The 20,435-nt window shown below is 45.4% G+C and overlaps 1 protein-coding gene across 1 annotated transcript in view; it reads left to right on the forward strand.

Annotated features, from left to right (window-relative positions):
* Positions 1-20,435, forward strand: part of LOC137526134 (carboxypeptidase O-like) — a 967,352-nt gene that overhangs the window by 225,388 nt on the left and 721,529 nt on the right. Inside the window, exons 4-5 of the mRNA XM_068247353.1 lie at positions 8,613-8,714; positions 17,104-17,208. Of these exons, the coding sequence (XP_068103454.1) occupies positions 8,613-8,714; positions 17,104-17,208 (207 nt within the window). The remainder of the gene's footprint in view (positions 1-8,612; positions 8,715-17,103; positions 17,209-20,435) is intronic.

Raw genomic sequence — 20,435 nt, forward strand, 5'->3', positions numbered from 1 at the left:
AAGAAGAAGAAGAAGGACCAGATGATGAAGAAGAACCAGATGATGAAGAAAAAGAAGAACCAGATGACGAAGAAGAACCAGATGATCACCTGGCCTGGATGGCATGCATCCTCGGGTCCTAAGGGAATTAAGTTCAGTTACAGATAAACCCCTTTATCTTATCTTTTGTGACTCTCTTGCAACTGGCAGAGTCCCAGTGGATTGGCGTACAGCCCATGTTTTCCCATTATTTAAGAAGGGCAAAAAATCAGATCCAGGAAAATGTATGCAAACTATTTGAGGGGTTACTAAGAGATACTATACATGACTTCATAGTAGAAAATAATCTTATTTCTCAGCATCAACATGGGTTTACTAAAGACAGGTCCTGTTTGACTAACATGCTCAGCTTTTATGAGGTAGTGAATGCTAATATGGATATTGGGAATGCTGTAGAAGTGATATACTTGGACTTTGCAAAGGCCTTCGACACTGTTCCCCACAAAAGTCTGGTGCAAAAGTTGAGGATGCAAGGACTGGGGAAGAGTCTGTGTTCATGGATAGGGAACTGACTAATGGACAGAAAACAAAGAGTTGTGGTCAATAGATCGTACTCAAAATGGGAGACTGTTAGCAGTGGGGTCCCACAGGGGTCTGTTCTGGGTCCAGTGCTCTTCAATTTATTTATTAATGACCTAGTAGATGCAGTAGTGAGCAATGTTGCTATTTTTGCAGATGATACAAAATTGTGCAGAATCATCAACTCTCAGGAAGATAGTGTCATATTGCAACAGGATCTGGATAGGATGGCTATATGGGCACATACATGGCAGATGAAATTCAATGTTGACAAATGTAAAGTCATGCATTTTGGACGTACTAATGGTCTAGCACCATACAAAATAAATGGGATACAGTTGGGGACATCAAACTTGGAGAAGGACTTAGGAGTACTCATTGACAACAAGTTAAATAATCGTACTCAATGCCAAGCCGCTGTAGCTAAAGCTAACAAAATTTTGGGATGCATTAAAAGGGAAATAAAAACTCGAGATGCTAGCATAATATTGCCCCTGTTTAACTCTCTAGTAAAATTGTTTCAAGTAGAGAAAAAAAGTGGCGAGTGCACTCAAGTTAGGATCCACTGTAATAACTTCAACAATAGTGGTGCATCAACCGGATACAATTGCATAGATTATTCATTGTTTTCAAGGAGAAGGGTACAGATTCCAGGAGCAGCTCACCATCACTTTAAAAGCTTCCATTTATTCCAACATCATTAAAAATGACAAACTTAGCACACTGTTAATAGTAATATACTTATCAGGCACATCAGCAAATATAGAGGTGCAGAGGATGAGTCGACGGCCGTTTCGCCCCCACTTAGGGCTTTCTCGAGACCGAACACCCCCTTTCCCGTGGAGAGTCAGGCTATGTACTGATGCACGAGCTCCAATTGCCCCCAGGTGCGTCCCCAACGCACCCGCCCCACATGCTTGCCATCCAATCCACGCATCTCTACTTGTCTAAACATTGTGGACTCACCTGTCCTGTATTAACAAAAAGGGTGAAGCCAATGGGAATCCGGAACACGGCGCCGCCGTCCCCAGCCCACCCTATCACTGCCGCTTCCGTATCAAGCCGGATGTCCGGCCACCCCCAGCGCTGGTGCGTAATGCGCTCCAGCTGCGTATCTCAAAGAATGCTACGTGAGGACGTACATTGCATATCCTCAAGATGTCGGGGAGGATGCAATGCTGCCATCTAATGGACAATTTTGATAACATACCCAACCAAAGGGGGCTTTCAAGGTAAAGGGAAATACATGGCATATTAAGGACGGCAATAAAAAATGTGGGGGAAATATATGACAATAAAAGAGCTGGCCCCACCCACACAGCCCCCCTCTCCACAAAAGACATACATATACCAAAAAGCATTGGAACAACACACTGCTCTCCCACCAAATAACTGTTAAAAACAATCACAGTCATCAAGGAATCATTTAGTGAAATTCAATAGCTGGATAATTCAATTAAACATCTCTTAACCATAAATATATTACTCTGTAAGTTCCTTGTTAGGTAGTCTCAAACCGTGACCAGTCTGGGAGTAATGCCCCATCCCACTTATGTCACTTCTTATCATTGCACTACCCATTGCAAACTGCCATTGCGGAAAAAGGAGAGAAAAGAGGATAGATAACAATAATGTGGGAAGGATAAATGGATCCGGCTCTTATAGACTCAAAATTAGGTAGACAACTCGGGTCAGAACGTACTGTACCCTTAGATCCACCATTATCATTGTACTACCTGCAATCCATTTACCACAGAAATTAGTAACGTCTATATGCACTAATACATCAACATTTCTTAACAAATGGTTGTCATCAATCTGAGACCTCTTAGAGTGGACAAACCACTCCGAGTCCCAATTATCATTATACAACCCACACCAGATTACAAAAACACTGCCATATCTAATTTATCATTGAAGCCCATCGGCCCCTCTGTTTGCAGCCTCATGATCCATCTACTTTCAATTTGGAGAAGCTGACGTTCCAAATCCACACCTCCTCTGACACTTGGTACTATCTTATCGATCCCAAAGAACCTCAAGCAGTCCGCATCAGAGTTGTGCTGTTCCCTAACATGGTTTATTAATCTCTTAGCCCCCCTGCCATTCCTGACCGACTTATGATGCTCCGAAAATCTCTCCTTCATGGCCCTTGTTGTTTTTCCTACATAGATGAAGTTGCATGGACATATTACTGCATAGACAGTCATTTCAGTGGAACAGTTGAAAAAATATCTACTTCTATACATTTTACCCATATGTGTGAAGCTATCACCTCGCCTCACAAATCTGCAAAAGATACAATTGGTACAGGGGTACATTCCTACCACTTTGGACTTATTCAACCAAGTTCTCTCTTGTGGTGTGTGAAACTCACTCCTGACAAGCTCATCCTTAATGTTTTTACACCTTTTGAAGGAAATGCAGGGCAGCTCCCCACACTTCCCCTGCAAAAGGGGATCTGTTTGTAGGATACTCCAATTTTTCTTCACCGAGTTCGCTATCAAATCACCCAGTGGTGAATGTGAAAAATGCATGAAGAAACAGTTCCTTCTCTTTTTTGTGCTCGGTTGCAGGAGTGATGATCTTTGCACTTGATGTACACGGTTCTCAGCAGACCTCAACGTCTGTTCTTTATATCCTCTCTGTGCGAACCGACCCCTGACCTCAGTAATTTGTCTAATTCCCTCCTGTTCCTCAGAATTGTTGCGTTTCATCCGCAACATCTGGCTATATGGCAGACTGTTTTTCAATTTCTCCGGGTGATAGCTTTCACCATGTAGAACCATCTCAGAGGCAGTTTCCTTCCTGTGTGTTCTTGTAGTGATCCTGTTATTTACTATCTCAATTCTTAAATCCAGGAAATCCAATTGGTGCCCCCCCCACACTGAAGTCAGGTGGAGGTTGACATCATTATGGTTAAGTGTTATCACCCAGTTCTCAAAATCTGTCTGTTCCCCCTCCCAGATGATCAGGATATCATCAATATATCTGGCCCAGAGGCGGACCCGAGCGGCAACTCCCCCCCCTCCCGGAAAAAACCTGATTCAACTCCCAGCGCCCCATGAAGAGGCTGGCAAACGTGGGGGCCACAGGGGTCCCCATCGCTGTGCCAACCTCCTGATGGTACCACTGGCCGTCGAAGAGGAAGGAGTTCCCGGTCAGGACCGCCTCCAGGCCAGCCATGATGAATCCAACCACCTCGGGGTTTTCTTGTAATGCTGGTAAAAAGGACCTCACTGCTGCTAGACCATCTTCATGACGAATCCTACTGTATAGAGAGGTTACATCCACACTTGCCAGATGAAAACTATCTTCCCATTTTATTTCTTGTAATCTATTCAATACATGTGTCGTATCAAGCAAAAAGGATGGCAGGGCCTCTACTAATGGTCTTAATTTGTAATCCAAAAATTGCGAAAGGTTCTCAAAGACCGAACCAATTGCCGAGCAAATTGGTCGGCCTGGTGGACAGGCCATGTTCTTATGCACCTTAGGTATACAGTACCATATTGGTTTTCTAGGGTGTGTAGGAATCAACTTATTGGCCGAGCTCCAGGTCATGGCCCCTTCCTCAACTGCTGTTCTTAGAATTCGTTTTAGCGTAAGGAGGTGCTTCTCGGTCGGGTCACCTTTCAATTTCCTATATGTGACCCCATCCTCCAACTGATTTTTACATTCTTTTACATACATCGACACCGGCCACAACACGATGTTGCCCCCTTTATCAGAGGGTTTAATTACGACCTCCCTTTGCTCTTTAAGCCATTTCAATGATGCCCTTTCCTCCCTCGTCAAATTTGGTTCCATTCTTGGGTATAATAAGGCCTTTACGTCCTGTTTAACTCTATTGTAAAAGAGATCCAACGCTGAGCCAGGGGTAAGTTGTGGGTTAAATCTGGATCCTAATCCAATACATGGTGGTACTTCCAGTCCCAGATATGATGACACCATTCTCTCTGACCCCTCCATTTCACATACATCTCTTATCCAACCCTGCTCCTCACTAGTGAACTCTTCACTCAGAATCATTGGAATTGTAACCTCTTTTGCTGGTACTGGTTCTTTATATAATCCCAGTCTTTTTTGTGATTCAAAGTATCTATAGCATGCTATTTTACGAACATTTTTGAACAACTCCACCTCAAATTCCACTTCATCAAAATCTACCGTCGGACAGAAGTTGAGTCCTTTCCTAAGTAGGGACATACAAGATTCGCTCAACGTCAGTTCAGAAAGATTGATTATATCTAAACTCTGTTGTGTCGTCTCTCTGATCGTCTCAACTCCTTTTGATCCCAGGTTATTTGATTCTTTTTCAAGATTCCCCTGCCACTTCCCTTGCCTGTTGGGCCTTCTGCGCCTCCTACTGCGCCTACTGGGTCTGCGTCCTCCAAAGGGAAATCCTCCTCTGAGCCAGATCGGTCGTCAGGACTCGTATTGGGGCTTCCAAACCAAGCCGACTGCGGAGAGCTATCCCCCGACTCTGGAATGGACCCCCTAGGGTTCTTTTTGGGATTGGCTGGGTTTTTCGGATTCCTCGGGTTCTTAGGATTTTTAGGGTATTCCCTCGGGGGACGTCTTGGTGGTACTCTCGGGTTATGCCATTTACCTCCTCTCGGGCGATACCCTGAATCATCCACATTCCGCCAATCAAAAGCGCGCTTCAATTGGTAATCCATTTTGTCCCTCAGGAATTTGTCATTCTTTTCCTTTTTGACTTGTTCTTGGATATTCACAAGTTGCTGTTTGAATCGCTCAAGACATTTAGTCAAATGTGCTTCATCCGTTTTTTCAATGATGGCTGCTTTGATACTGGCAATCTCCCCCTCAATCTCCTCATAGTCCAGTTGGTTTTCTTCCAGGACCACCTCTTGGAATTTCAACGTGAATTCCTGCATAAGCGTTTCACATTTGATCCTTGATGACTGTCTGACCCTAGCTTGGGCCAGCCTCTTAATTATACGTATGCCCCTTGGGGCCCTCTGCACCTCTATGTACTGTTTAAGGAAGACTATTGTCCAATATTTCCTTATTTCCTTTTCCAAAGCCCGCAATAGCTTGCGTTCAAGGACAGGCACACTAAACGCGGTCCATAACACATCCATTTTTTTCTCAAACAATGGTGCTGTGTCCTTTCTTCCTTCTATTAATGCTGCATGTGCCATAATGGTATACTCTCATAAATTCAAAATCTCTGGTGCAACTACTAGCCACAGAAAAAGGCAGCAAGGTTAGTAAATTTGTTTCAAGTAGAGAAAAAAAGTGGCGAGTGCACTCAAGTTAGGATCCACTGTAATAACTTCAACAATAGTGGTGCATCAACCGGATACAATTGCATAGATTATTCATTGTTTTCAAGGAGAAGGGTACAGATTCCAGGAGCAGCTCACCATCACTTTAAAAGCTTAGTAAGGCCACATCTGGAATATGGAATTCAGTTTTGGGCACCACATTACAAAAAAGATATTGCAGTTTTAGAGCAGGTCCAGAGACGAGCAACAAAATTGATACGTGGGATGGAAGGTCTCACTTATCAAGAAAGGTTAGATAAACTGGGTTTATTTAGTCTATAGAAAAGACGCCTTAGAGGGGATCTAATTAACATGTATAAATACATCAAAGGGCAATATAATAGCTTGGCGGATGAGCTTTTTGTCCCTAGGCCTTCTCTAAGGACTAGAGGACATGATCTGCGCATGGAGGAAAAACGTTTTAGCCATTTATTTAGGAAAGGGTTCTTTACAGTAAGAGTGATTAAGATGTGGAATGCATTGCCACAGGAAGTCGTTATGGCAAACTCTATACCTGCATTTAAAGGGGGCTTAGATGCTTTCCTTGCGTTGAAAGACATCCATGGCTACAATTACTAGGTTATGAAAAACCAAGTGAGCATGACCCAGAAGAAGAAGAAGAACCAAGTGAAGAAGAAGAAGAAGAACCAGGTGCCAGTGAAGAAGATGATGAAGATGATGGTGATGAGAAAGAAGATGGTAACACAGAAAAAGAAGACTATGAAGAAAAAGATGGAGAGAAGAAAAAGAAGAAGGCGAAGACGGTAAAGAAGAATAAACAAGGAATGCAGAAAAAAAGTTTTCCATCATTTTTTTTTTAAATTACACCTATTTATTTGTGATTTCCCTTTAAAAAAATAGCTTTAAGGCCATCCGAATTCAGAATCATGAATTTGTGGTAATTCCCAAATTCAATTACCGATCACATCTCAAATTCGAATCCGAATCGAATTCTACTGGTCATGATCACATCCGAACCCGAATTTGACCCGGACTCGAATTCGAATGTACACGAATGGAATTTGGGTACATTCGAGCATCACTGCTTATAGGCAGATTTATAGCCCAAGGCCACTTAATGTTCAGTTCCAGAAATAATCCAATTTCCCCAGATTGTGTCGTTTGCAGAGACCTCTGTCACATCTTGGCTTGCTGTGATATGCAAATTTCAAAGGTTTCCTGTTCCACTTTGAACCTTCCAGACTCAGTCCAATTGTATATTGGGACAACAGGTGGCTGTTTACATATATGTAGAGTTCAAAGCAATGCAGACACCTTGAAAAGGACATCAGACTATTCCTTACAAATGGCTGTAGTTTCCAGAGGAAACGGAATGCAAATGCAATTTACACTGACATACAGAAAATCAAATTAGCAGCTTCCTCCATCCTAGTAGCCTGTAGTTTTTAAAGGAAGTGTGTTTTTTTTTACCTATGCAAGTGTGGTGTGTGTATGTGCATGTCCCTGTTCAAGTGGTGCGTGTGTGTGTGTGTGTGTGTGTCCCTGTTCAAGTGTGGGGTGTGTGTGTGTTTCCCTGTTCAAGTGTGGGGTGTGTGTGTGTGTCCCTATTCAAGTGTGTGTGTGTCCCTATTCAAGTGTGTGTGTGTCCCTGTTCAAGTGTGGTGTGTGTGCATGTCCCTGTGCAAGTGTGTGGTGTGCATGTCCCTGTTCAAGTGTGGTGTGTGTGTGTCCCAGTTCAAGTGTGTGGTGTGTGTGTGTCCCACTTCAAGTGTGTGGTGTGTGTGTGTGTCCCTGTTCAAGTGTGTGGTGTGTGTCCCTGTTCAAGTGTGTGGTGTGTGTGCATCCCTGTTCAAGTGTGTGTGTGTGTGTGTGTGTGTGTGTGTGTGTGTGTGTGTGTGTGTGTGTCTGTTCAAGTGTGTGGTGTGTGTTGAAATGTGTGTATGCATTCAAACGTCTGTGTGCCTGTATTTAAGTGTGTGTGCCTATGTTCAAGTGTGTGTGTTTATGTGTGTGCACCATTGTTCAAGTATGTATCTATGCACCCGACTAAAAGATTTTTCATTGGGCACCAAAGATGTGTAGCTTCGCCAGTATTCTAAGGCACTATTACCACTAGTGCCACGTCTGTTTCTGAATTAAACGTGGCACCCATGCTGTTGTGAAGCTGCAGCCAAATCGATATAGCCATGCCATGCATAGCTATAGGGATTCAGATGCATGCTACATAAAACTGCTGCATGCCATCCAGAATCGCACCATCATGCAATTTGGATGGCAAGCTACTGTCTGAATAGGCAGTGTTTCCCTGCCCAGCTCCCATGCGGAGAAACACTGCGTAGGCAGGGATGGGAGCGCAGCATGGGGACACAACTTTTTAAGGGTGGAGGGAGGGGAGCCCGAGGACCACTTCACTGCCAAGATTATTGGGGTCTTCATGCCTATTGCTGCTAAATTCCCTCAGAAGTTTACATCTCAGTATACTATCACTGCCTTTAGGCACTTACACCCTAATTCTTGTCTCATGTCACTAAGGATGATATGAGGCAGTGATTAGAGTATAAGATTTTAAAGACAGTTGGCGATATGAGGCAGGGATTAGAGTTCAGAGCATTGTTACTTGGAGGTGTGGCCTGTGCCAAGGGGTGGAGTTTGGGGCCCCATAACGCCTGTGCCTACAAGCTCCTAAATTGTAAATCCGGCCCTGGTTCAAGTCTTCTAGAATCTTAAAATAGATCCTTTATGGGTATGTGTGTTTTATCAGAAAAAAAATCCTATAACAGATTACATATATTTTAACAGATTTATGAATGGATGGAACAGATTAAGGATGCCCATGGTAATTTAGTAACACATCATATTCTTGGACATACCTATGAAGAGAGGCCAATCTTCTATTTTAAAGTAAGTAAAAAAATATTACCATTATGATTTTAAAATTATGGAACTTCTAGTTTACCATTACCAGTTTTACAACCATCCCTAAAACATGTCGGGTAATTTTTTTTATCTTTTCCGTCTACTTATAGATCCTGGATTCTGTAATGTTTGCTCATGCGGTCTTTTAAATACGTTGGATCAATGTTTTTGTAAAATCTAAGCCGATGCAGTATTTTTATAAAGATGTAAAATGTCCAGACCTAGAAAGTACAGAAATAAATCAATAAAATAAAAGGACAACTAGTAACCATCAAATGTGTAGAGGTCAATACATTTTTTTTTTTTTGGGGGGGGGGGGGAGAACGGACAAGTAGTACCTCAATTGATCTGATTTTTTTTTAGAAGAGATACTGTAACTAATCAATAAAATGCTAAACCAGCCTTTAACATTAGAGTGGGGGAGTATCTTATCACAGGAAGTAGTTATAGCAAATGTTATATTTGCATTTAAAAATGGTTTGAATGTTTTCCTTTCTATTACATTCACAGCTGTATTTGCTAGGCGTGGTAAGTTGATACCTTGATTCAGTGAGGGAGAGTATCTTGCCATGTGGCTTTTCTCTTCTCTGGATTGAGGTTGATTGATAGATTCATCAGTTGTTTTTTCTTCAATTAAGGACAAGCATATTATTGATCAGGTGCAGTATTGCCTATAAAAAAAAAAATTAAAAAAAAAATTTAAAAGCAAAATTGATCTATTCAGGCCTTGAATTAACTCATGAGATACTGTAAGTTTAGGCATCATGGTAATAATGTCTTAAGATGTCTTACTCTTGTACTACCTAAAACCTTCTACACACATATTAGAGCAGGAATCAGGAACCTTTTTGGCTGAGAGAGCCATAAACGCCACATATTTTAAAATGTAATTCTGTGAGAGCCATACAATATATTTCAAAATGGCATAGTGCAGGGGTCTAGTCCTAGGAAAAGAGGTGAGTGGACTCACCCCGAAAAGCTCTGCGCCGCATGTAGCACGGCGCACCAAAATGGGCGTGGTCAAGCATAACGTGGGCGTGGTCATGGGTGGGGCCAAATGTACATGACCTTAGCAGTGATGTAAAAGGTCTGCCAGGGAAGTTTGAGCTCTGCGGTAGTGTATCCCCCGAAAATAGATGTATTCTGACAGCATTTTACCAAAAAGACACGTAATCTGATAGAAGTTCCTCCAAAATACAGATAATATGGCAGTGGTTCCCAAAATTCACGAAACCTGACAGCGGATCACTAAAAAATACACATAACACCCAAAATACATGTAATCTGGCAGCAGTGGTCCCCCAAACATACACAATCTGGCAGCAGTTCCCCCAGAAAATCCACTGGAACAGGCACCACCTATGTAAATTATAGTCTCTTTATTTTTTCATAGGTTTAAAAGCAGTAAAACAACGACAGACCGCTGTTTCGAGCTGTCATGCTCTTTGTCAAGTTGTAAGGACTGCAATAATTGCAGTCGTTACAACTTGACAAAGAGCATGACAGCTTGAAACAGCGGTCTGTCGTTGTTTTACTGCTTTTAAACCTATGAAAAAATAAAGAGACTATAATTTACATTGGTGGTGCCTGTTCCAGTGGATTTTCTACGTGACAGCTCCAGTGGTGTGGAACGCTGCAAACTTGGGCACACCGCCTTCTCCTTGCATGGGTGCTGTTCCAGACCTCCTTATTGAAATATGGCAGCAGTCGTTCCCCTAACATACACATAATCGGGCAGCGGTTCCCCAAAAATGCAGATAATCTGACAGCACTTCCCCCAAAATAGGTACCCCCAGCATAGATAGCCAGGTCTACAGTATAAGTAGCCATGAGTATAGTTGTCCCCAGAATAGGTAGCCAGGTGTATAATGTCCCCAGAATAGGTAGCCAGGTGTATAGATGTCCACAGAATAGGTGGCCAGGTGTATATGTTCCATAAGTAGCCAGGTGTGTAGTAGTCCCCAGTATATGTAGCCAGGTGTATAGCTGTCCCCAGTATATGTAGCCAGGGGATATATGCCCCCATTATATGTAGCTAGGGGTATATGTGCCCAGTATATGTAGGCAGGGGTATATGTGCCCAGAATATGTAGGCAGGGGTATATGTGCCCATTATATGTAGCTAGGGGTATATGTGCCCAGTATATGTAGCTAGGGGTATATGTGCCCAGTATATGTAGGCAGGGGTATATGTGCCCAGTATATGTAGCTAGGGGTATATGTGTCCAGTATATATAGCCAGGGGGATATGTGCCCAGTATATGTAGGCAGGGGTATATGTGCCCAGTATATGTAGCTAGAGGTATATGTGCCCAGTATATATATCCAGGGGGATATGTGCCCAGTATATGTAGGCAGGGGTATATGTGCCCAGTATATGTAGCTAGAGGTATATGTGCCCAGTATATATAGCCAGGGGTATATGTGCCCAGTATATGTAGCTAGGGGTATATGTGCCCAGTATACGTAGGCAGGGGTATATGTGCCCAGTATATGTAGCTAGGGGTATATGTGCCGAGTATATGTAGCTAGGGGTATATGTGCCCAGTATATGTAGCTAGGGGTGTATGTGCCCAGTATATGTAGCTAGGGGTGTATGTGCCCAGTATAAGTAGCTAGGGGTGTATGTGCCCAGTATATGTAGCCAGGCTTGCTCAGATGTACCAAAATTCGGTTCAGATACATTCGAATTCGGGTCCGCATGACATTCGGATTCGAATTCGACTTCAGCCTTGAAATTCGGTTCGGATTCGGTTCAGGTGTCGGTAACAAAATTCGGTAAAAAATTTGTGTTCGGGAATTCGGATGCGTTTTTTTTTTTTTAAAGAGAAATCACATTGAAATAGGTGTAATTAAAAAAACAAAACAAAAAAGTGACGTATGGCATTGACAGCAGGCAATGTATTGTGTGGACCCTGGTGGTGGGACCACTGACAGCAGGAGGATAAATACAGCAGCAGCAGGAGGAGGAGTGACGTGTGGCACTGGCAGCAGGCAATATATTGTGTGGACCCTGGCGATGGGACCACTGACAGCAGGAGGATAAATACATCAGGAGGAGGAGGAGTGAGGTGTGGCACTGGCAGCAGGCAATGTATTGTGTGGACCCTGGCGGTGGGACCACTGACAGCAGGAGGATAAATACAGCAGCAGCAGGAGGAGGAGGAGGAGTGACGTGTGGCACTGGCAGTAGGCAATGTATTGTGTGGACCCTGGCGGTGGGACCACTGACAGCAGGAGGATAAATACTGCAGCAGCAGGAGGAGGAGGAGGAGGAGGAGTGACGTGTGGCACTGGCAGCCGGCAATGTATTGTGTGGACCCTGGCGGTGGGACCACTGACAGCAGGAAGATAAATACAGCAGGAGGAGGAGTGACGTGTGGCACTGGCAGCAGGCAATATATTGTGTGGACCCTGGCGGTGGGACCACTGACAGCAGGAGGATAAATACATCAGGAGGAGGAGGAGGAGTGACGTGTGGCACTGGCAGCAGGCAATGTATTGTGTGGACCCTGGCGGTGGGACCACAGACAGCAGGAGGATAAATACAGCAGCAGCAGCAGGAGGAGGAGGAGGAGTGACGTGTGGCACTGGCAGCAGGCAATGTATTGTGTGGACCCTGGCGGTGGGACCACTGACAGCAGGAGGATTAATACTGCAGCAGCAGGAGGAGGAGGAGGAGGAGGAGTGATGTGTGGCACTGGCAGCCGGCAATGTATTGTGTGGACCCTGGTGGTGGAACCACTGACAGCAGGAGGATAAATACAGCAGCAGCAGGAGGAGGAGTGACGTGTGGCACTGGCTGCAGGCAATGTATTGTGTGGACCCTGGCGGTGGGAGCACTGACAGCAGGAGGATAAATACAGCAGGAGGAGGAGGAGGAGTGACGTGTGGCACTGGCAGCAGGCAATGTATTGTGTGGACCCTGGCGGTGGGACCACAGACAGCAGGAGGATAAATACAGCAGCAGCAGGAGAAGGAGTGACGTGTGGCACTGGCAGCAGGCAATGTATTGTGTGGACCCTGGCTGGGGGACCACTGACATCAGAAGGATAAATACAGCAGCAGCAGCAGGAGGAGGAGTGACATGTGGCACTGGCAGCAGGCAATGTATTGTGTGGACCCTGGTGGTGGGACCACTGAAAGCAGGAGGATAAATGCAGCAGCAGGAGGAGAAGTGACGTGTGGCACTGGCAGCAGGCAATGTATTGTTTGGACCCTGGCGGTGGGACCACTGACAGCAGGAGGATAAATACAGCAGCAGCAGGAGGAGGAGTGACATGTGGCACTGGCAGCAGGCAATGTATTGTGTGGACCCTGGCGGTGGGACCACTGACAGCAGGAGGATAAATACAGCAGCAGCATGAGGAGGAGTGACGTGTGGCACTGGCAGCAAGCAATGTATTGTGTGGACCCTGGCGGTGGGACCACTGACAGCAGGAGGATAAATACAGCAGGAAGAGGATGAGTGACGTGTGACACTGGCAGCAGGCAATGTATTGTGTGGACCCTGGTGGTGGGACCACTGACAGCAGGAGGATAAATGCAGCAGCAGGAGGAGGAGTGACGTGTGGCACTGGCAGCAGAAAATGTATTGTGTGGACCCTGGCGGTGGGACCACTGACAGCAGGAGGTTAAATACAGCAGCAGCAGCAGGAGGAGGAGTGACGTGTGGCACTGGCAGCAGGCAATGTATTGTGTGGACCCTGGCGGTGGGTCCACAGACAGCAGGAGGATAAATACAGCAGCAGCAGGAGGAGGAGGAGTGACGTGTGGCACTAGCAGCAGGCAATGTATTGTGTGGACCCTGGCGGTGGGACCACAGACAGCAGGAGGATGAAAATCAGCACGGCACAATATGTTGTCGCTTTATAAATACAATAAATACATAAATACATTCATAAATAAATAAATGCAGCAGCAGAAAGAGGAGGAGGAGTCACGTATAAATACAATAAATAAATTAATAAATAAATAAAAGCAGCAGCAGGAGGAGGAGGAGTCACGTATAAATACAATAAATACATAAATTCATAAATACAGTGGCTTGCAAAAGTATTCGGCCCCCTTGAAGTTTTCCACATTTTGTCACATTACTGCCACAAACATGAATTAATTTTATTGGAATTCCACGTGAAAGACCAATACAAAGTGGTGTACACATAAGAAGTGGAACGAAAATCATACATGAGTCCAAACATTTTTTACAAATAAATAACTGCAAAGTGGGGTGTGCGTAATTATTCAGCCCCCCTGAGTCAATACTTTGTAGAACCATCTTTTGCAATTACAGCTGCCAGTCTTTTAGGGTATGTCTCTACCATCTTTGCACATCTTGAGACTTAAATCCTTGCCCATTCTTCTTTGCAAAACAGCTCCAACTCAGTCAGATTAGATGGACAGTGTTTGTGAACAGCAGTTTTCAGATCTAGCCACAGATTTTCAATTGGATTTAGATCTGGACTTTGACTGGGCCGTTCTAACACATGGATATGTTTTGTTTTAAACCATTCCATTGTTGCCCTGGCTTTATGTTTAGGGTCGTTGTCCTGCTGGAAGGTGAACCTCCGCCCCAGTCTCAGGTCTTTTGCAGACTCCAAGAGGTTTTCTTCCAAGATTGCCCTGTATTTGGCTCCATCCATCTTCCCATCAACTCTGACCAGCTTCCCTGTCCCTGCTGAAGAGAAGCACCCCCAGAACATGACACCACCATATTTGACAGTGGGGATGGTGTGTTCAGAGTGATGTGCAGTGTTAGTTTTCCGCCACACATAGCGTTTTGCATTTTGGCCAAAAAGTTCAGTTCTGGCCTCATGTGACCAGAGCACCTTCTTCCACATGTTTGCTGTGTCTCCGCATGGTTTGTGGCAAACTGCAAACGGGACTTCTTATGCTTTTCTGTTAACAATGACTTTCTTCTTGCCACTCTTTCATAAAGGCCAATGTTGTGCAGTGCATGACTAATAGTTGTCCTATGGACAGATTCCCCCACCTGAGCTGTAGATCTCTGCAGTTCGTCCATAGTCACCATGGACCTCTTGACTGCATTTCTGATCAGCGCTCTCCTTGTTCGACCTGTGAGTTTAGGTGGATGGCCTTGTCTTGGTAGGTTTACAGTTGTGCCATACACCTTCCGTTTCTGAATGATCGTTTGAACAGTGCTCCGTGGGATGTTCAATGCTTTGGAAATCTTTTTGTAGCCTAAGCCTGCTTTAAATTTCTCAATAACTTTATCCTTGACCTGTCTGATGTGTTCTTTGGACTTCATGGTGTTGTTGCTCCCAATATTCTCTTAGACAACCTCTGAGGTCGTCACAGAGCAGCTGTATTTGTACTGACATTAGATTACACACAGGTGCACTCTATTTAGTCATTAGCACTCATCAGCCAATGTCTATGGGCAACTGACTGCACTCAGACCAAAGGGGGCTGAATAATTACGCACACCCCACTTTGCAGTTATTGACTTGTAAAAAAATGTTTGGAATCATGTATGATTTTTGTTCCATTTCTCACGTGTACACAACTTTGTATTGGTCTTTCATGTGGAATTCCAATAAAATTGATTCATGTTTGTGGCAGTAATATGACAAAATGTGGAAAACTTCAAGGGGGCCGAATACTTTTGCAAGCCACTGTAAATAAATGCAGAAGCAGGAGGAGTCACGTATAAATGCAATAAATACATAAATAAATTCATAAATTCATAAATCAATGCAGCAGCAGCAGGAGGAGTCACGTATAAATACAATAAATACATACATAAATTCATAAATAAATAAATGCAGCAGCAGGAGGAGGAGGAGTCACGTATGGCAGCAGGAAATGTATTGTAATTCCCAGGCACCTCATGTCCTCCTCTCGCCGGCAACAGGTGCCAGGAACATGCCTTCTATCCAGACCTGGTTAATCTTCAAAAATGTCAGTCTTTCCACGCCTTCTGTGGACAGACGAGAGCGCTTCTCGGTGACCATGCCACCGGCCGCACTGAAGCACATCTAGGAGAGCACGCTGGAAGGGGGGCAAGACAATACTTCCATGGCGTACTGCGGCAGCTCCCTCCAGATGTGCAAGCGCTCCACCCAGTACTCCATAGGGTCCCCAGACTCTGCGCTGCTGGTGTCAAGCCCACTAAAGGACCCCATGTAGTCGGCCACCTTCCGGGTCATGCGCTGGCTGTGACTCTCAGAGAAGGGGGCTGCTGCACGCACCTCCTCTCTCGGCTGCTGTACCATCATGTAGAACGCCTGCGTCAATGACAGCAGGTCTCCTGGGCACCTGACGCTGCTGCTGGCAGCAGATACCGGCTGCTGTGCTGGCTGCTGGACAGGGACAGAGGGAGTAGAAGGCGGGGGGAAGGCTTCCTCCAGTCGCTGAACAAGGATCTCTTGCAACTCCCTTGCTCACTGCTCACGGTCTCTGGCAGGCAGAAACTGATCCCACTTCCCCCTTAGCCGTGGGTCCAGGATCATGCTGATGCAGGTGCCCTCCCTCGCTGGCATCCGCTTGACCCTGGGGTCTGTGCGCAGGCAGCGCAGCATGTGTGCTGTCATGGGGAACAGGATGGACCATCCAACAGAGACATCAGGGTCAGCGTCCTCCTCTGGCCCCTGAGCCGTTAGTTTCCTGGGGAGCGCAAGTAAGTTAATAGTGCATGCTACAGCAGTAGCGTGCCTACTTTGAAAATGTTACTTGCGCTGCCACACTAAGCTGCGCTTCCTGAGCAGTGTAGCTTAGTGAATCAACCCCTACTAAGTTTGTCTGTGAGCCAGATGTAGCCATCAAAGGAGCCACATCTGTCTCCCAAGCCATAGGTTCCCTACCCCTGCATTAGAGGATTCTTGGCCTATACAGCCAGTTGGGACTGTCTCTGCCAATAATCTGGCACATGTGGAGCTTCCCTAATACATTTCCAAGAGATCTGGAGTGCCAGATCGTCTCAGGTGAGTGCACTGTTCTCCTCCTTATCCCTCCCTCTGTAAGTAACTCTGGCATGTTTTCCATTATTCCTCATCCCCCTCCACAGCACCAGAGTGTGTCGCAGGGCTGCAGCCTCATAATATGTCTGTATGGCACTTCACCTTGAACTGTCACCTTGAACTGTTGCATGAGGGATGGAGCCCTGATCACTGCAGGTGACATTATTTGTACATGTATGCACCTTAAGTCCTCTTCTATACATACATAAGGAGAAACTATATTTTGCTCTTGAAGGGACCTGGAAAATGGCATCTCAATATTGTACAGGTCTACTTTCGAATCCATTGCTCTACTTGGCTGATGTTACAACAACACAACAGAACAGTATAACTCAGTAACTATAAATCTCTTTTTTATTATTAATATTATTGATATATATTTGTGTCATTCACAGATTGGATTTCCTTCTGCCAAGACAAAGAAAGCCATATTTATGGACTGTGGAATTCATGCTCGGGAGTGGATTGCTATTGCTTACTGCCAGTGGTTCGTGAAAGAGGTATGTACTTCCATTTTAGCAAACACAGGCAATATTTAATTTCTATATCTGCTTTACAGTATATGGTATGTGTCTCCATGTTTTACTCCACTCTCTGAGTAGGAAAAATTCCCAACAAGCCTATCCAATGGAGCCATATCAATCCATAAGTAGAGATGGCCTGAACGGTTCGCCAGAGAACTTGTTCGCACAAACTTAGTTGGTTTGAGTTTGCGGTGAACCGCGAACACTTAGGCCCAGCACATTCAGTGCATACCTTTTACTGGGTGACTGCAATTAGAGTGTAATTAGTGTACTGCTTCACACTGACAGACCAAACTCACTGTGTAACGCACCGCAAACAGCTGTTTGTGTAGTGACGGCCGTGCTGGACTACTGCGCACGATGGCGAGATTGCTCTTCCTCACTCAGTGATGTCAGGTTAGGTAATGTCGGACTGCCTTATCAACTTTCCATGGTTCTTTCTCTACCGTTGTTAAAGCTTACATCAATTTTTTTTTAAATTACATTTTCTGCTTGCGGTTCAGTACCTTCAACAAGAATTCTAAGTCTGCCATTGTGACCAAGGGTAATGGTTGGGGAATCAGGGTTTTATTCCGGTCCGAAGTGGGGGCCTGAGACCCATGCTGTTATAGTCCTGTTACTGTACCTGCCCTGACCACGCTTTGCAGACCAGGCATCTGTGGACCCTTGACTCAGCGTAAGACAAACCAAGTCGAAAGCATTTGCCAAGAATGGTTATGGAGGGCAAGTCTGCCATTCATTCAACTGTGTGAAACTTTCTTTGGTACTTTCTCAGTACCATGGTGTCCACGGCGGGTAATAAAAAGGCCGGAAATCCTGCTTCGATTCTGTTCCGGAGTTGGAACCTAAGAAACGGCTACCCCAAGGAAGGCAGCAGGCACGGCAGAGGATACACTGGTCCTGACTGTAAAAGTAAAAAGAACCAACCACGACTTTTTCGAGGCCCTGCTGTAATGAATCAACTTTAAATCCTTTAATGAGAATCTGTTATGGAGGTCACGTCTGCCATTGTGACCACTGACCATGGGTAATAGCCGGGGAATCCTTCCTGGTCTGATTCCGGTCCGGAGGTGTAGCTTAAGAAACGGCTACCACCACACATCCATGCAAAGAGGGCAGCAGGCATGGCATGCCCGCCCCGAGGTAGTGACCAAAAATAACAATACAGGAGGACTTTCAAGGCCCTGATGTAATGAATCAACTTTAAAGCCTTTAACGAGAATCTGTTATGGAGGGCAAGTCTGATGGTGCCTTCACTGCGATTCACCAGTTTGGTCTCTGGCGAGAATCTGTTATGGAGGTCAAGTCTGCCATTGTGACCACTGACCATGGGTAATGGTCGGGGAATCCTTCCTGGTCTGATTCCGGTCCGGAGTTGTAGCCTAAGAAACGGCTACAACCACACATTCAGGCAAGGAGGGCAGCAGGCATGGCATGCCCACTCCAAGGTAGTGACCAAAAATAACAATAAAGGAGGACTTTCGAGGCCCTGATGTAATGAATCAACTTTAAATCCTTTAACGAGAACCTATGGCGGCCAATTCTTGCACCATGAGCCTTCTATAAGAATCCTCTGGAGGGCAAGTCTGCCATTTGTGAGTGGCCACGGGTAATGGCCTGGGAATGAGGGCTCAATTCCGTTAAGAGGAGACTGTATGAATCAGACCTTCATGGTAGAATATCTGCTAGGAAACCACTGCTAAGGACAGGCAACAAGCAGAAGAGACTTGTTTGTGCTAAAAATAACAATACAGGAGGAGGACTTTCGAGGCCCTGCTGTATATTAGATGAATCAATTTTAAATCCTGTAATGAGAATCTGTTATGGCGGACAATGACAACATCACTTGCCTTTCAGGAGAATCTGTTATGGAGGGCAAGTCTGCCATCCATTCAAGTGAAAGGTATGCACTGACTGCCAGGTATAATACAATGTGCAGTCACAGATGCAGTGAAAGGTATTCAGTGGCTGCAAACAACCGTTTGTGTACTGACGGCCGTGCTGGACTGGTGCGCACCATGACGAGAGTGCAGGTGATGGTGGCTTTACAGCCCATATGGTCTCCCGGGTGATGTAGCTGAATGACAGAACAGTGACTGTCCAGCTGATCAAATTTGGTCTGACCACAATGAGACAACGACCTTATTATATTTGGTGTGCCAACCCCCGAGACACTCATATAGCCGGCGGTCATTGCTTCATTGTGATACACAAGCCCCTTTACCGCGGCAAGGTAATGATCATGAAGGGGGATGGGCACATGTACATGCCTTTTGTTGTTGCAGCCGCCCGCAGTGCAGTCACAAAAATTAGGCAGGCATGTAGACGCCCCAGAAAAATTATTATAGCTGCCGCTGCTTGCAGCAGCCTTAAAAATTCTGGGGGGGCTCAGCGCGGAAGCAGGAGATTTGGGCGCGTGAGACAAGTGGACAAAAAGGGCGCCCCATTCACTCCCATTATAAATATCGTTTAGCCACCCTGGCGTTCTATTTCCCCAGGATTTCCGTGCAAAAAGTGGTTCAATTAATTTCCAATAATTTTCAACCAATTTTTTTTTTTGCAATCATTTTTTTTTTTTATATTGAATTCAATACAGGTTATTGTATTGAATTCAATAAAAAAAAAAAGTGTTTGCTGCGAGATTTTGATGATGCTGTGTGACATTGGTGCCATCAACGCCGATCGACGGGGGACATGTGATCGCCAAGGGAGAAGCAAAATCCGCCAAGGGACATGGAAGAAGGCACTGGAGAAGCTATCAGAGGTACGCGGCGAGGGATCAGCATGCCAATGGTGAGTATAAGACCCAGATGTATAGCCAGATGTATTAGCCAGATGTGCAGCCAGGTATAGTTAGCCAGATGTGCAGCCAGGTGTAGTTAGCCAGATGTGCAGCCAGGTATAGTTAGCCAGATGTTTTGCCAGGTATATAGGGAGCAAGATGTTTGCTGGTGTATAGGAGACAGATGTGCAGCCAGGTGTATAGGAGACAGATGTGCAGCCAGGTCTAGGGAGTCATATGTATAGGGAGCTAGGTTTGCGGGTGCCTCTGCCCCCCCAACCCCATTGCCCCCGATGCCCCCTAACTGTGGCCGGGTGTCCCTTCTGTGGGGGGGGCTCCCCTTCTGTGCTGGCTGGTAGTGGCCGGCGGGGATCCCCTCTGTGGGGGGGGGGGGAATCCCCATACTGTGCGTGTGGGTGGC

Source organism: Hyperolius riggenbachi, chromosome 7 (assembly GCF_040937935.1).
Source record: "Hyperolius riggenbachi isolate aHypRig1 chromosome 7, aHypRig1.pri, whole genome shotgun sequence".
NCBI lineage: Eukaryota > Metazoa > Chordata > Amphibia > Anura > Hyperoliidae > Hyperolius > Hyperolius riggenbachi.